The sequence below is a fragment of the Bombus bifarius genome, unplaced genomic scaffold (assembly GCF_011952205.1).
Source record: "Bombus bifarius isolate JDL3187 unplaced genomic scaffold, Bbif_JDL3187 scf7180000008162, whole genome shotgun sequence".
NCBI lineage: Eukaryota > Metazoa > Arthropoda > Insecta > Hymenoptera > Apidae > Bombus > Bombus bifarius.
In genome coordinates, this window is record NW_022884484.1 from 2017653 (window position 1) to 2036265 (window position 18613).

The 18613-nt window shown below is 37.4% G+C and overlaps 1 protein-coding gene across 3 annotated transcripts in view; it reads left to right on the forward strand.

The window, feature by feature from the left end:
* Positions 1-18613, forward strand: part of LOC117208836 (carbonic anhydrase-related protein 10) — a 225708-nt gene that overhangs the window by 137036 nt on the left and 70059 nt on the right. For all 3 annotated transcript variants that reach the window (XM_033450240.1, XM_033450241.1, XM_033450242.1), the window contains exon 3: positions 16011-16147. In XM_033450240.1, the coding sequence (XP_033306131.1) occupies positions 16011-16147 (137 nt within the window). The remainder of the gene's footprint in view (positions 1-16010; positions 16148-18613) is intronic.

Below are 18613 nucleotides of genomic sequence, written 5' to 3' on the forward strand. Positions count from 1 at the left end.
TTTCGAGTTACCGTACTATCTACGTATTTCGAGTATCAGATTCGAATAGCTTTAGCTTTGATTGTTTGGATGGTTTTAAGGCAAGTGGAAAACGTTTCTGGAATTTCTATGGAAGATTAATACGTCCCTAGGGGATTCAGACGAAATGTCAATTCTTCTGTTACAACAAAAAACTGCAATAAAAGATAATTTCTTTTCTTCGCCAAAGAAAACCCCAGATATAATGTCCAACCGATCTAATCCAACAATAGCCATTCGATAAAACACATATATCCAAGCAGAATAGAAGATGTCGCATAGTTTCCATAAAACCCGCAAAACTTAATCGAATTTCAACAACCTTTTCAAGCTTAAGTATCATCTAAAACATATCCAATGTACGCTCATAAGTATACGCCTACTTCAGTCGTATTAATTTGTAGTAACAATATTGAAATTTTATCAAATTGTAGAAATTCAGTAGTCGTACAAGTATTAGTATGTAGCTGTACTAATACTAGAAGCGTGTAACTCTCATAGCTACGTGAATGAACATATTGACAAAAGAGAATACTCTTCTAAAAGAAAACTTTACGTCATAAAAGTCACAGAATAAGAAGTAACATTACGTGACAGAAGTCGTCGGAGAAAATCATATGTTACAGCATAGTCAAATATGAATCTATGGAAACAAATTGACCTAACATTTTTCTGAAATCCCGCTACTTCCATTGTTGAGAATTGTGGATCTTAATTGCCGAAATAAAAGTAAAGGAACACTAAGCTTACACTTAGAATTCAAATTAAAATAGTTATAGATTTATTTAATGTTGGAATACAACGATATTAATCTTATACAAACACTTACACAGGCATTTGAACAGGACACTTACACAGGTCATACTCACTACTGTATAGAGAGTGGGGTACAAAATCTTTTAAGGGACCATAGGTCACTACGTACAGTCAGTCTGAGAGTAACTGGCCAACTGTCAACAATCCATAACATTCACTTATATTTCAAATACATTTGGTTCTGTAATTTTGTCTAATAAATATCACACAATATTATTTCAACATAAACATTGTGTCTTCCACAGATTATTAATCTTAACTTCAAGATTAAATTCTAACATTTAATAAACGATTTCCAGGATCTTCGTCGATACACATTTGCACGCGTCTCAGCACTTTCTTTGTCTCGCCATCTTCCATACCAAACTGCCAACGGAACACTTACATTCATCTGTTTTTCGAGACGCCGCTTACACACATACTTCCACACACTTATATTCATATACGTGTGTCACTACTACGCAGCCAATCTAGTTAGCACATAAAATTATACATATCTCAATATCCATAACTTTTCAAACAAATCAATGTACATCTTACGAAAACTAAGCAAACGGCTGGATAATTCTAAGAGGTAGCGAACACAAGCACGAGACTTCATATCGTTTGCTCGTAAAACAGAACCAATTACCTCGATCGATTTCCTTTAACGAACAAAGCGAGTACTCGCTAGGGAATCCTGACCGCGTGGAAAATCAGCCATTCAATGATATCATCGTTTAGGGATGGTGGATGCGGGGTTACATCTAGATTTGAACGCACCCGATGAAACGACGTTGATTAATTGGACCACGGTAATTAATTCGAAACTCGACAGACTAAGGTGTGACGAAGACTTTAGACGTAATCCACCTGCGCACGCGCCATTCCGTCCAAGTATATTTCATTTCACCCCGTTATCTGTCGCTGATAATCTCGAATTTAACTATCGGAACTCGAAGACTTTATTTTTAGTTGGAGCAGCCGTGAAAGTTTTATTAGAAACCCTGGAATTTTTCCGAACTCGAACTAGAAGCCCGAGACGAATGGGATTTTCCTTCCTGTTGCCAAACTTTTTCTTTATCCTTACCAGCCTTCCTCTGTGCTCCGTAACCGAGCAGACGGGGGCGGGGGCCGATCGTCGATCGTTTGACTTGTCGCTCGTTACTTGTTACTTACGAATGTCGTCGGAACTTTCACGGTGCGTTGCTTCCACTTCAGAGAGGAATCGAACGTTTTATCGAGCGATAAAATCGGCCCGGATCACTGGGATTATTTTAAGAATGGTAAGAATTTCAGAGTGTTGCTTCAGAGTTAGGGATCGCGGATCTTGTTTGAGAATTGTGACGGTGATAAATTTTATTTCGTTTTTAATTCGACTAAAATAACAGTCTTGCTCCTGCTTGTTACTAAACAGAGTTGAACAAATTTTATCAAGATTGATATTCATTGTACGACTTCATCTCTGGAATTATTTTTGCATTAGAAATATATTTATCTTGAGCCATAATAAATATATATTCCAAGCGCACTATACATTTATTTTTTTTTTTTTTATAATTGGATAAACAGAGCGACGCGCCGTGTGCGTTAATGGCAGCGAAAGTATAAAAAGTCTAAAGATATGAGAAAATAATTGATGAATTGCTAGCAATGAACGATATTATTCTTAAACCGCTATATTAGCGGTCAAGAACTTTTAAACAGAGAAATGAACGGATCACGATGGTAGAGCTATCTTGGTCGAAACATTTTTTCCTTAAAATAGAGTTTTGTCCCGCGGACACATTCTAAGAGGTCCGTGACAAGTTTCGCGGAAAGTTTCGTCCAGATCGGAGTAGCGTGAAGTTTAAAATTATTTCGAATGTTATCCGAACCGTGATGGGCACGGAAGCTCGAAAGTCTCCGGAGTGCTGCAAATCTTGAAAGCTTTGAATGTGTTACCGAAACTTTCGTGGCTTCTGACGGTCTCAAAAATTTCACAAACCCAGATGATTTTAAAACTTTCGGCCTGTCCTCGAATCGTTCAAGAAAAGAAATTAAAGAACGCGTAATCGTTTCCAGTTATTTTTTACCAGTTTTATAACTGCTCTTCCTGACGTAATTTACGAACTCGCGACTGAAATTTGGAAACTGTGAGTTTGAAGTCAATAATAGTGAGAGAGAGAGAGAGAGAGAGAGAGAAAGAGAAAGAGATAGAGAATGGAGGGACCTACATTACAAACTAAGTAAAATAAGTACCTTCTGAATGGCCCATTGTGAGTTTTTCGACATTTTGCTACACTCTCAAAAGATTAATAGAAAAAATATTCGAAGAGCGCGGCCTATCTATAAAACACTTAATCCCATTTACATTTTTATCTTTTCAGAAAATCCACTTGTCTAATAAAAAATTTCAATCCCCCTACCCATCCACTTGAATCATTTCCACCGTCAGTGTACCTAGAATCTTTCGAAAAGGAACGAAAAATATTTAAATAGAACAGAAACGGAACAAACCTCATCGAACAAAAGAAAAGGGTCAGAAAGGGAAGCAACAAGGATAGAAAGAAAAATTCTAGACACCGAGCGTACATTCGCGGCTTTCATTGGTCGCCCCTCGATTTCCACGGCAAACTCTCGTTTTCACGGGACGAGAGAAAGAGATTTATCGGCTCCGTGAGAACACGAAAAGTGTCGCAGCCAGCCAACGAGCCTCTCGTTCAACCTGGCTGAATCAGGGGTAAGTAGGCGGGGGGCGCGGGTATAAAAGGGTCGAAGGACTTTTTTCTGAACTCATCGATCGTCGAACCAGGTTATCTCTTTTTTCGCGACGAGACCCCTCTTAAGATTGCTGTTTGCAGCGAGCTTGCCTGTCAAAACAAATTAATCGGGGATATTAATGAGGCAAACTGAAGCGATGCAAAGAGATGGAGAGGGTGGAATTTATTAACAGACGGAACAATTTAATTAAGGTTCGCGACCGGTCACGCCGAAGGTTGATTTAACGGACGTTTATTTATTATTAAAACAATTAAGAAGCTTTCCTGAAATTGAACGCCATAATCGGGAATATCGAATGTTGTGTCCTTGCCTTTCTGCGGTTCTCTTATTTTCCTTTCGCTTGGTCCTTCTTCGCTTACGGTGGTACTTTTTGAAACGATAAATCTAGTAATCTATAAGTCGAGTATTTTCTTCGTTCGATATTTTATCATTACTGTTTGTTCCTTCTGTTCGAAGCGTTTTAATAATTTTATTATTTTCGTACTTTTTATCATTCGGAAATAATCGATCGGATTCTAAATTATCTTTTAAAATGAGAAAATCCTTTTGAAAATCGAGGGATGGAAACGTAAAGATTTCATCTTTAAAATAAGCCCAGATAGACTCACGTATGATATTTTCTCACGAAGTTATTTATAGCAGTTCAAAGAGCGACAATTTCTCGATCGAAATTTAGTGGTTCTTTAATTTTATGGACGAGTGTAAAACTACATTCGGGTCTGAACTTTTTGTTATCCACTGTACTTCCTTCTACCCAATACGAATTACAATAAAAACGAGTATCGTTGGTGGGTTTCATCCCTTACGATATCGACGAAGGGGAAATCAACAAACGCTAATTACGATCATAAAGTTAGGTTGAACGGACACAAAGTCAAAACGGTCCCATGATCGTCGTCGATGATCCCATCGTAAAATGTTATTCGAGAAAATATTTTCTCTCCCTCATGGACCTTTTAACCATCTTATATTCATGCTTTTGTTTCGCGTCTACTTCCTACAACGCTCGTTATTTTTCTTCCGTGCCTTCATCCGGTATTTCCGAGTGCATCGCGCCGCTTTTAAGGCTGTAATCATTTTGTTTTTGAATATTTCATGCATATCGAGATTGATCCGGTAGGGATCGGGAATTTTTATGGAAATAGCTCTTCTTTCTTTCCCCTTTTCTGCCCCTTCCAAACTTTCTCCAACCCCCTTTTCTTCCTGTCGCTCCACCGTGCTTTAACGTAAGTAATCCTTCCGCCGTCGTATTTGCATACATTCCCTCTGCGTATCCGGAATGCTGCCACGCGTTTCCGACCTTTCCCTTTTTCCTCCTTCCTCTCTTCCATGCTTTATAAGGCTCTATCTGCAGATGTAAAAAGGGGAATTATATAGATAAGAGGTATAAACTTTGTAGCATGGAGATATTTCTTTTATTAGGGAACAATGATGTAATCTTCTTTATGTCTTAAATATTTAGTAGGCGGTATTTACATTTTATTATAATTTGATTTATAATATAATTTCTCAATCTTCAAACGTATTAATCTTTTCGTAAATTCCTTTTCTATAATAAAATCTTTTAACGAATTTGTTAATATCTTAATCGCTACAAGAAATTTATTAATCTTGTAATTTACTTCATTCTATCGTTTCAGAGAATTTATAATGACTTTCTCTCGTAGCAAATTATTCATTTCATATATTCGATGTTGATGCTGATTTTTCGCTACGATGTTTATCTTCTATATTTAATAAACGTTATACCAAATGCATACGTGGTCCTCTGTTTGTGTAACTTTTTCTCAGGAGAGATGGTAGATTTAATCAATCGTATATCTTATTTATTATTATAGGACTTTCCTCTATCGCGCAAAAGGAAATTTTATTTCCATTGGATTTAATATACGGTACTGTCACGCTTGCTTTTATACGATGTCACGTATATTATTGATCTTTCGCGTTGAGGCAATTTTGATGTTTGTTATCACAATAGACAGATCGTAAGAATTCCCCCCAGTGTCGATATCGAAAAAGGAACTTCACTGGTTTTATCTGCTTTAAGAAAAGTATTTTCTTTCTCAAGATATTCGTGGCCATCTCATCCATGGAGAGATATTGGCCGCTGTCTGGTTATCGATAGAGCTTTATTTTAAAATCAAATTGAAAAGTCATGGAACATTGTGTTATGGCCACTGTATTTATATATAGCTCTACTTAAATATAGATATTATCTAACTTTCCATTCCTCTTCGAAAACTTCCTCTTACCTATAAATCAGATTTCACACGCGCAATGTTTAACTTTAACACCTGATTCCTCAAAAAGATTCTTTACACGTAGAACAGGTTTCGCGCGTGAAGCGACGACTTTATCATTTGATTCCTAAGGCACTTTCTTTGTCCATAAAACGAAATGTTAACTTTAACACCTGATCTCTATAATCAACCACTTTCCTTTCTTGTCTTACTCAACATCCACAAAATGATCATATTGAAGATTTTCCATTTTCAATTCAAATCATGTTTATTTACACAATCGAACTAATATTATTAGAGAAATATCACAAACTGTCAGTTAAAAGCTTTTAGTTACCAATATCGACAAATACTCTCACGTAACAGCAACAAGTTGACAATCAAATTGCAAATTTGCAAAGTAAAAGTTTACAACCCGTATCCTGTAATTTGTCAATTCGGTAATATCATTAGCTGGTAGATTATTCTTTGAGTATACCTTTAGAAGTCAAAAGACGCGCTTAACACTGAAACACTGAACGACTTCCCATCGCTGGACCCTCGACCCGTCAATTATTGCACCTCGTATTCCAAGGACAATTCGAATCGCCCCATTCTTTCTGCCAGAACTCCCTAAAAACGAACGGGAAAAGAAAGAAAGCAAAAAGCAGAAAGAAGAGAACCCTTCAAAATGTCCTCACTCGTAACAAGATCCTCTTACGCCGCGAAAAGAGGTTCTCTCATTTTACATTCGCGTCGATCCCGACGTGGAAGAAAGCGTCTCCAGTCGTCTGGCTCTATCGGGCAATCTCGATTCCAAAATGCCGAAGAAGGCCAGATATAAAAGGGAGGGGGTGACGGAGAGGGAAGGTGCAGCATCGAAGGCAGCCTGTTCACCCCTTAAAGGATGGGAGAAATAGGGGTCCATTGGGATCGCGACAGCGCGCCAAGTCCAATTAAGATGTTTTTCAAGCAGCCAGCTTTTAGCCCGTAGCAGACATCGAGGCGTCGCGACGCCTCGGCCTCCTCCTGGCTTCTGAATTCATATGCATACATGAATACATTTCGCCCAATCAACTATCCTTTTCCGAGGTTGCCGTCGCGAATGCCCCCTCCCCCCTCCACGGACGCGTATGGGGGTGGCTGACGGTTTTTAGATGGCAGAAAATCCACACGCTAATGAAGGCTACCCCCACTACTCCACCTGTAATCCACCGTTTCGTAATTAAGCTTTTTCTACGATGGATCTCGCTGCTTTTTTACGAGCTCTCTTGGAACTCGAGCCGAGATATCGCGACTCATCGTGAGCTTTCCGAGTTCCAAGAGCGACAAGATTGATGGATGGGGGTGTTTATAGACCGATCTGAGTTACGGTGGTCGAATTGGTCAAAATGGAGATACGGCTTGAGAAGTGAAAATATTGTCTGGGATGGATGATTCAATATTGTTCGGGTTTATTGTTCTCGAGAAATTTAACGTTTCTGCCATCTGTGTGGCAACACTTGTCGGCGCTAGTCGCAGAACTTTTAAACACAGTTCGATAAGATGGTACACAGAGCAATTTGTCATCGTTTCTGGTTCGTCATTCCAAGCTTTCGTTTATACTCGGGTGATTCTTCAAATTAATAAGAGGAATTTAGAAATTACGATCGAGTAATGTTCAGGGTCGTCCATCGATGCCGACAAAGGTTTCGAGGTATTTTTATAACCATGAAATTGGAGACAGTTTCGTGGAATCGTTGCTTAACTCGGGAAGATCGTGGTGGTAATTGCACGAGGTCGAAAAGTTTCTTCGCCACCTTGAACGGTCGGTGATTAGCGTTTTCTCGGAATTCTTTTGGTCTTTCGTTTATTTTCTAAATTACCGCTACGTTTGATAGCTGATAGGCTCGATAATTGTATGCAATTTGCGCGTGATTTTCTGAATGCACGATATGAACCTAAGAGGGGGAAAAGAAACCTTGAATTACGGCCATAGCGCCCCGATACATCCGTGCTTTTGTTTCATTATTCATCGCTACTCGAGAAAATTAAAATTCTTTTAGCAAGGGATTCATTTGATCAAAGCGATGCGATAAGAACCTGACTTCGTGCATTAGATCTCTTTGCATTAAGCGGTTATATAACAAACAACCAAATTAAAAGAAAGCCATTAATTTTTACACTTTTTAGATGGATATTATGTTTTACTATCTTCCTATATTACTTTTAGGATATAAAATGGCCACGTTACAACTATTCAGAAATACAAAAATATTCGTGTTACATTTTCAAACAATTATCTTTTTGTATAGATGAGCAGTATAAATATTTCAAGTCGCTGTTATCTTGAACCTTGACTTTTGTTTGCACTTTGGACATTTCTTGGACATTTGAAGAATTTCAATGGTTGGTCGGGAACGCCACTGTTAGCCAAGAATTGACATTTCATTGTAGCCGAGCAATGCTTTAAGCGTCGGAGGTGGCAAGGATTTATGATCAGGAAATGCCTACAGAGATGGTTAGGAAATCTTCGAAATAGATATATTGTTCGAATTCTCCGGCTAGTGACAATCTCGAATGACATATGTCTGGTATCGAAACTATTCCACTGACCTCGTACAATTAACACCGTTTGCATATTGCAGTAGATTCTATCATATATTTTATCTCGTATTATAATAAATGGAAAATGTTATTAACACCGTTGCACTTGGGTAAAGAATAAGATATTTTTATTTCGATCAAAAACATTTCAAACATTTGTTTATGTACCATAACATTTTAAACAAAGAAAAAAGAGACACGCTTTTCTGAACAGAACCAAAACTTTTTAACTAAAAAATTTGTTTAATTTTAGTTGAAAATTTCTTGGAAGACAGGTCGATGACTCGTACAAATACGTCATTAGACTTAGAATAGAAAATGCCCATGACGACATACGTGGGCACATCACAAATGTGATCGTGTCAACGAAACTAAGGATGATTTAAAAACCAATCGAACCCCTATAATTCTTACTGTGGAAAAAAATTTACAAAGAAGTCCTCGATCATGAAATAAATCAATCTTTCAACTACAGAAACCTCAGAATCCTGGAAAACCTTACGATCCTTCTTTCACCCATCGATCCAAGTAAGAACAGCCCCCGTGGCAATTTTCAAGCCGTTCCATCCACCGATTAATTGTTTTTATCGAGAAATCCCGGCGGGGCTAATCCGCCCTTGATTAATTCCATCTAGCCAAGTCGGTGCTCCTTATCGAGTGGAATCTGACGAACCTCTTCGTTACCTCTATATTTAAGCTCACTGACGGACAGTTTAAGACAGGAATCCAGAAAGGATAATTTCGCCCTTCTTTCTTAGAACAGGCGGAGGGAAAAAATCCCCAACAATTATCCGCAGCGGTGGCTAGCCTGTAATTACGTCAGTTAACAGGTCTCACCCTTCAGAGGGTGTGTATCCACTTGTCCTTGTCCGTTCATTACGAATTATCAGACGCCCGTCCTTTCTTCCCCGCAGGAAGGACACGTGGATAATTAAAACAGGTGTCAGTGAAGCAGTTGACACCGGGATGGGGAAGCTGGGATAGAATAAGGGTGGAATCCAGACCGCAAAGGGGATCAACAACGACCGCGATGTAACTACGAGTTGTGTTGCTTCTCGTACTGTAGGGAAAGCTGTAGGTGTGTAGAAGGAAGAGATAGGGTGGGGAGAGGTTTGCTGAACAGGTAACGGTGAGCAAGGAAGATGAAGCAAAGGGTACAGAGGATAGAAGAAAGGTTGGAGGAGGGCAAACGCGAGGCAGAGGACTCGAACGAGGCTGCGTTAGCTTCTACACTTAATCACTTTTGCTAATTGCAGAATGATTGCTCCGCGCTTGAAGTTTCAATAATGGGGTTGTTACACCTCCCTTCGAGAAAGAGAGAGAGAGAGAGAGAGAAGGAGCAGTCTCGCAACTGGTTGTACACTGGAGTAAGGCTCTCCAGTTATCACCCTTTCTCCTGTTATCTACCGCCTCTTACCTTACCTCGTTCCGAGGCCACGTTTCCCTTTCCTCCAGAAGCAACCCCGTTTTGCAACCCCTCTCCAATGGCTGCTTCCTCCAGGTACCTGATGAATGCCATAATAGTCTACCTGCCTTCGGGTGATAAGAAAGTAATCATTCCATCTGGCCACCGTTATTTCATTAACTCGAAGGTTCACCCCGACCACTGGCCAACCCCCATCTGGATCGGAGTTTCCGCGAAAACGGCGTTGGAGAGACTGGCTGGATCCGTCAGGCTGCTAATTATGCAATTATATCGTTGGTTAGGGGGCGAGGCTCGGTCGCTCGCTGTTCGAAAATGAAATTCCTCGGCGAGTGGGCTAGGCGATGTTATAAATATCGGGTTAATGTTGCGTCGCTTGACAAATAGCCGACGCCTGGACGCGATACGCTCAAGCGAGATACTATAAATCCTGACGGTGTTGGTTGGTCGTGTGGACCGGGTACCAAGCTGGTGTTTTCAGCGTTTTAGGACCTGTATGTCAGCTACGTGGCTTATACATTGGCTTTTGATCGAAGATAATTATTATGATTTTTAAAGGAAAGGGGATTTTTTAATCGAAGAGAATCCAAGTTCTGTAATAGGCGTGTGTTTTTTGACGATAGAGCAAGTTTGATCAGTAATAATGTTTGTGTTTAGATTTGCAATGTAATAATAGTCAAGAGCTTGCGATGTAGTAGTAGTCAAGGGCTTGTGTTGTTTGTGGTTTCTATTGGTTTCCATTTTGCCTTAGTCTTATTATGAAGAGAAGAGCTTGATTGAACACACATAATGAGAATATAATATAATCAATAAATTGTTGCCATATTAGTTTTTTAATATTATATTTAATATTTTATTATATTTCATATATTTATTAACTTATATTTAATATTATACAAGATACATTTCGTATCAAATATTCTGCGAATTTTCTAAAATTAACTTTTTGAGTCATATGACATTAAAAAAACACGTTGTATACATAGACATATTTTATTGACAAATTGAAATGGTATACAAATATTTCGAAGCCTGACAAAATTAATTGCTATATTCTCACTAATTTAATAATTGGAATAAACATTTAGACAAAATTACCGAATAAAATCGTAAAATCTCTTCCACTTTCCAAATAATATCGAAGAGTAATAGCGGAAACACAGGTTCTCGTCGATAACGTAGCGCTAGGTATTTAAAAGGAAATTTTAATATTTAACATGTAAAAACTGCGCTGCGGAAGCAACAGAATATCGAAAATGCATGCATTATACAACGAAGCGTTGAATGTCAGGTATTACGAAACACGCGTGAAAATCGACTGTGTAAACTAGTTTTCTCCGAGGCAAGTTCATCTAATACAGGTATCGATACGTTATCTGATATTTTTTTCATTATTACCTTCAGTTTTCATATTTCGACCGATAAAACGTTCGATATCCTATCACATCGAAACGTATATATTATGTATGCAGATTTTACATTATATACAGAGTGTTCTAGTTTTTAAAGTAAAATTTTATTAGGATATTCTATACATATGAATACGACAAAAAAGGTTGTACGAACATAAAAATCAATAAGGGAAATAGTAAATAAAGATAGAACAGTACTAAAGTAACTAATATCGAATCTTGAAAATTTTGCTTCGTAAAAGTTGGAATATATTCTGTATAATTATAGAACAGATACAGATACGGTGGTAACAGATATTGGCGAATATCGTATCGTTTCTTTCGTTTTCATCTCGCGTAATAAAGCATAATTTCCAAGAAAATTGGTTACTTTCCACGCGAATGTAAAAATTTTCCAAATCGAAGTTCTCATTTACACAACGCAGAACAAACGGAGATCTGTACCAAATGCTGGGAATTTGAAACTAGCTCGCAATACAGGATCAACATCCTTATTGCAAATTACTCGACTGTTCTATCGCACGATGTGTTTCGTTTCGTATATCTGTTTACTTACCTATGAATATGTACATTGTAGAGAGATCTGTCCTCTCTACTCACCGGCACGCTATTTCGTCCCTCTGGCTCATAATAATTTTACATTTTAATGGTCGACACGTACGAACGAAGAATTGGAGCACGAGACGAATTAATATTTCGCTTTACATATTTTCCATATGGACCAGCATTTCTAATAAATTAAACATTATCCAATAGACTAGTTACTTGCATTTGTATTAACAGCAAAATAAGCGTGCTTGGCCATACACTTCATTCATACAATAGGATATGCTAGAAAAAACTATGCAATTGATCTTCCTTTCTATGAAATAGATCTTTCTTCATCATAAACATCGATTTGTCCCAGCGTATCTATACACTGTGGTACGTATCTAAATGTATTTAGAGATTGAAATAAGAAAAAAAAAAAAAAGAAAAAATGCCGAAAAGATAATATACAATTAATTTACTTAACTTTAACACGTAGTATGCAGGTTTGAGTATTTATTTTATCATTTCACTAGTTGTTCACTTTTAATTCCTGGGTTCAACTTGAAAGGCGAAAGAGATGAACTTTTCCACCGATTTAACGATGATGATACTTGATACGAGCGTATAAAAAACCGGTTGAGCTTGGAAAATGTTAACAACTTGAAAAGCACCGGTACTAAATTAACTGAAAATCCTGTTTCGACGAGAAACCTTTAAAAAAAAAGTGCGCGAGATTGCTGAAACGGGAACATTTACAAGCACTCTACCAACAAAATCGTTAAATGCGCATTTCCCTTCCAACAAACTATAACACGCAGCGACGCGTTCAACGAGTCGTTTGTTATCATTCGCGAAATTTACGGCTATGTTCTTCCCCCAAAAATATTCCCAACGAGTCCAGATAAACTAGAAAAAAAATACCAGTGATTTTTTCTGTTTTCACCCTGTGAAAGAGGAACAAAGAGAAACCCGATCGTGGAAGAAGAGGGGTTGTAACGGGCCATTCGAGGGTGAGAATCGTGGAACAAAAGGGGTTAATTGCGTCGATATGTCGATGATAAAGGCGAGAACACACGACTAACAATCGCATCGCGGTAAAAACGCGACTGTGTGTATCGGCATTGACCCCGTAATTTTTAATTGCACTCGCGTGTCTCGCTATCGTTATCGCACCCCTCTCATTAACACGGCAAAAAGAATCGTCCGTGAAACGTTGCACAACGATCGTTGGTGAATCGTTTTCGGAAATGTTTCTTTTAACGAGCAGGCTATGATAGGGCTGCTGTTAAGAGGTTTTCCACGATTTCGAAAGGGGTGAACGTGGCAATCGGAGATTAATTAATAGGGAAATTAACCACGTAGTTGTGTTTGAATAAGAATGATTGTCGAAGAATTGTTAGCGTGAGATAGGAATATATGTTGGAGTTTATTAAATTCACGATCAGAAGGAAAAAGACTCGAAAAAATGGATTTTCGAAGAAATTTAATTAAAATTAAAATTAAAATATGTCCACGAGATATTGAAGCGTCACCTAGCTTAGACAAAATCCAAATTGGCAATTGTTATCGAGGTGCAAGAAGGAACACCGAATTTTCCAAAATGAAATGTTCTATTGGCTATAAACGAAGCTAGAACGAAATATGTTATGGAAAATCTGAAACTGAGAAGCAGCAGGGAAATCACGTTCCCGTCGTAAAACCGACTTAAAACTATCTTTTGCTAAAGCTTTATTATTAATTGCTATTGTGTACCGTCCGAATGCACGAGGGATCTTTAGTTAGGGACGAAATTTTCACTATGGATCGGCCAACAATGTCGCCGCGAATATTCTGAATTATTATGCATTAAATGAAGATGAGAAAGTATCACGGAACACTTTGCTGGAAAATCGCGCGGCGTGTATGGATCGTTGTATAAGATTCTCTTTGTGTGCAACGTCGCGTGCCGTCACGGTGGCAAATTCCCGTGCTGACGTGCCTGGGGCGTCGGTTATACGAGTTGTTTATACGAGCAATAATTTATTACTTACCCTTACGACGCGTCGGATCGTTAATATCATAGACGTCAGAACTATGGAAGATGGAGAACGCGGCGGAATTGTATCGTGCTTTAAACGAAAAGACGCGCGATACTTCAACCGCGACTATGGTCGTTTTAGCTCCCATGTTAACGACTACTAACGAGAGATTCGGCGTCGTTCATATCAATTTTCCCTATATTAAGATTCGCTATCTTTGTATTGTTCTTTGTATTGCTTCTTTTATAGTTATTTTTTAATTTTATAGTACTCGTCGAATTACGATCACTTGTAGAAATTTCATTGTTCTAATTATAAGACTTGCTGTATCATAAATGACATATTGTCCGTGGCTGTTCAAATTATTAGTGAATGCGTAAATGGTTGTGTATATGGCAATTAATTTATTACTCTGTAATGCCACAGAGAAAAGTCCATAGCAGAGTTTTTTCCAGGAAAGTACATTTTCGCAGCGAAGCAATTTCTCTGACTTGAAAGCTTATATCGCTTAAATCATTTATGTACTCGTCCCTGAACGACATACTTTTGAAGGCAAAAGTTCAAAATGTTTGGTGAAATGATGGGAAAAGTACGAGCTATAATCTAAAGGGGATATTTAGCTCTTTGAAGCTTCTACGCTTATTCTGATTGAAGAGGAGACGAGAATTCGTGCAACAGTTCCAAAAATTGATATTTACGAATCAGTATTGAAAAATCTATTAATATCAACTAAATTTGCATCATATCGAGAATGTATCCTTAAATTGAAAAAAGAAAAGAATCTTTTTCTCATTTGTTGTTGCATAGCGTACAATCTTGTAAATGTTTTCTATCGTGTAATTGTTACTGACCTTTAACACGGCGCCTATTGCAATTATATGCGAACAAAAGATGACGTATTTCCCTAAAATTAAATAATTTGCATCGTATCTTACATAATGAAAACCCTATAACAATGAACAGTTCTCGCTGCTTCTTGTTCAGAAGTTCAGCAAAAGAGCTTGATGCAGATGAGAAACGAGATCATTCCTCTTGGTTAACCCACAGATTCACGAAGGAAGGATTCGTTAGTTGGAACGTTCTTGGTATATCGATCCTCGCGATCCACGCGAAAAGAAAGTTAAATTTCTCAGAGGAGACGGCGGGAAATGCGAGCGGAAACGGGCTGAAGATGAAGAGAAGGAAGAGGGAGAGCTCCCTGTTGGTTCGTGTCGCCCTACGAAACGAGTTCGAAAGCCCTTTTACCGAATAAAAGTTGACGCGAACTGCTAAGGTTCCGAAGGCGGGCTACGCCGGCGCAGGCCACACGGAAAAGTTGAAATTATAAAAATTTCAAATTTCCAAACGGCTGACAGACGACAAGACGACGATTCGCGGTCGCCTGGGATAGCCACTGTCGCGGTTTTTCGACCCGTAAACTTCGCCGAACTTGCAACCGGGGAAAATTGGAAACCGCCGGAAAAAAATTGTTTCGTCGATGCCCACGCGACGTTATCGAAACGCTTTCCCAATTTCAACATCACCTGATAACGCGTTGATAACTGCAGTTGCGATGGTTTCAAAAGACTGTGTTTTTTTTCCAGAAAGAAGATTCAGGAGGGGACGTTTGATACGAATGATAGTCTTCGTTTGGAAAATATTTTACGTCCAATTTGTTAGTCGTGGGTATTAACTGATTGATTGGATTACCAATCTCTTGGATGTTATAATCTCTTTATTTACGACCAGTCAGAAGTCAGTATTAATCTACAAACGGGAAAGTAGAGGAAAATTATCTACGAACAATACGTTCTTAAATTTACTTTAGAATTTATGACTTCTTGTATCATTTGTTTGCGATAAAGCAACTTATGGGGAAAAATCGCTTGTCTGTCACTGATTGTAATAATTCGATGATCGTAAATCATTTCGATCTATTTTCTTGGCTGGAACGATTAATTAATTTTAATTAGAAATTTTTGAAATTTTAAACGTCGGTACGTAAATGAAACGTGAATTTACATTATACCTTTGTGGAACTTTGTAAGAGAGCCAGTTGTAACATTCCTCAAATAACAGTGGTGTATTTGATAAAATAACATGCTCGTTATTTCTGAAAACTAGCGACCGTAGTAATTCAGAAAATAATTTTAAGATTGCAAAAGAACGATTTAATTTATATGACACGGTAAATATAAAAAAAATTGCTTGTAAAAGAAAATTAGGGAAAATCGTTAATGTATGCATATTTTCACTTTGTTTGCAGGACCTTCGTTTTGGGGTCTGATAAACCCCCAGTGGTATTTGTGCAGCAAAGGAAGACGACAGAGTCCTATCAACATCGAGCCTGACAAGCTTCTCTTCGACCGCCACTTGAGACCAGTGTCGGTCGACAAACATAAGGTAATTTATCCAGTGTTCTTCAATGTCCCTTTATTTCTTCTCTTTTTATTCCTCGTTGGCGGTGCTTCGACTTTTGAGTAAGCTCGTGTATTCAAAAGTAAAGGAGGATTGTATACCGAGTCGATTCGTGACAGAAATTTCTATCGTCACGCCTTTGTTTCAATGAAGATGATGCTCTCTTCGTGATATTTACTTTATTTAGTATTATACGTTTTGATATAATTTATATCTAACGTCAAAATTGGCATCTGTATTATTATTAAAATTAATATTATTAAAATGATATTATTTATATATTATATCATTTCTTATACTATATATATATATTATTATTATTTAATAATTTCGAACTTAAGATGTATTATTAGTTGTCTTGTAATATCAAATCATTTCATTTCATTTATTTTCATTAATTTTCGTTCATTTTATTTCTGTTATTTGTATGTATGTGACAAAGTCAATTGAAATGTTTCTTCGGATCAAACATTGTACATTTTATTAACTGTCATAAGATATCTAGTTTTACCCCTTAACACCGTAGAAATAATTTTAATCTGAGCTTTAGGAAAGAATAAAAGGAACGGGAATGTTAATACAAAAATGGAATATATTGTATGAGCATATTAATCTAGGAAAGAATACATTAATTACAACAGCGTTTCAAAGAGGAACAGTATAATTAAAATACCACGGAATAATAATAAAATTAATAATAATGACACGTATAGAAACAAAATAATATTAGCTTTCACAGTCCCCATTTGGGGATCTCGTATATTAAATAAGTTATAAATTTCATAGTATCGATTGGTATCCCCAGCAGGGGATTCTTCCTAAATATTTCATACTTTAAAAATACTTTAGTTAAATCCAACAAAAAAGCGATTAAACGTTAACTCATAAATGGATTTAAATTTAAATTATAAAATAAATTTATCTGAAAATTTCGAAGCAAAATGGTAAATAAGCGATACTATCTTAAATAAGATAAAACACGAAAGACTAATGGAAATGGAAATAATAACAAGTAATGAAAAATATGGGAACAGAGTATGTATGAATAAAAAAAAAGACGTAGGAAAATTTCTAAAAAAGAATGGCGTTCATCTTAATCGAAACTCACAAATACCATCTCAGGTTAAAAAATAAAACACATCAGACAGCGATTGGTTCGACGCGTCGCAGATACGTGAAGTAGATTCAAGTGAAAATTAACATTTTTCGGATGATTTATTTGACTGGGTAGACTGATATCACGGGGAGACGCATTCAGTTGAACGTGAGTAGCTACGCCGCGGCTATTCCCAGAGCTGTCGCCGGCTAGTAATGGATTTTGAATTCACTCTGGACCGTTCTCCACTTTCTCTCTATCCATTTTTCACCACGCCAGGGAGTTCGTTAGTTCGATAATATATCCATTAATTACCAATGTGGCTGTTTAACGTTCGTCTTATTGGTTCGTGATACCTTAAAACCACGAAAATAATAATTAAACGTTTATTCGTTCTTCAGTTTCCCTACGCGTGAAATCATGCTAATTCTCTTTTACCCTAAAAGTAATCACTGATTTTAATATGCAGCGTTAGACTTCTTTGACAATCTTATATCATAGATAGTATGACTTTAAAATGGAAATAATTGTCATTTGACAATCTAATTTAAATCTCTTTGCTCTTAAAATAGTCTTTGATTTTAATAATAATTGAAATAAAAACGTAATACAGTTATTAACTTTATTCTGACGCGTGTATATTTCGCAATATCGGGAGAACGATATCAATTTTATGAATTCAATTATGGATAGAGGAACATTGAGAAACAGTAGCAAAAGAAAATTCTGACTTCGAATTCCACATGAAAGTTCTCTCAAACCCCTCGTTACTCAATTTACCTAACCGCAATCCAAGCTGAGATTCATCCATAGGATGTTCATCTGAATGTCAACCTCGCTTGATCAATCAAACGATCACATATTACAACGTGCCACTAGTTTCTTGAGGCTACGGAAATATCTTAAAAAATTCTAAAATTCCCCATATTTTCCCAGCGTCACAATTCGTAGATTGTGGACCTTCTACTTTACAATCGTACAATTTTACGTTAAATACAACGATCTGTAACTTATCAAGTTCATCTAAGAAATTTAATTTCTTTTATTAGCAAATCTGTTAATACCGCATACAAGAGAATGTATTAGTACCAATGACTCGAAAATCGCGACTTACAAAATGTCACTAGTAAACGTTAATTCTATTTTGCAAGAAGGTGGCATATTTCGCTGTTACAATTTACATCACAATCGCGGCTTAATTTTATCCTAAAGATTCGCTTCGAAACAAACTTCATCCAGGCATATCAAGCGATAGCAGTAGCAACCGCGAGGTAAATGGAAAAAAAGCGGTCATTGGTTTCGCAGATGCGAGGATAACAACGGTGCGCCGGGCTATGGGGGCTCGGTTTCGCCGT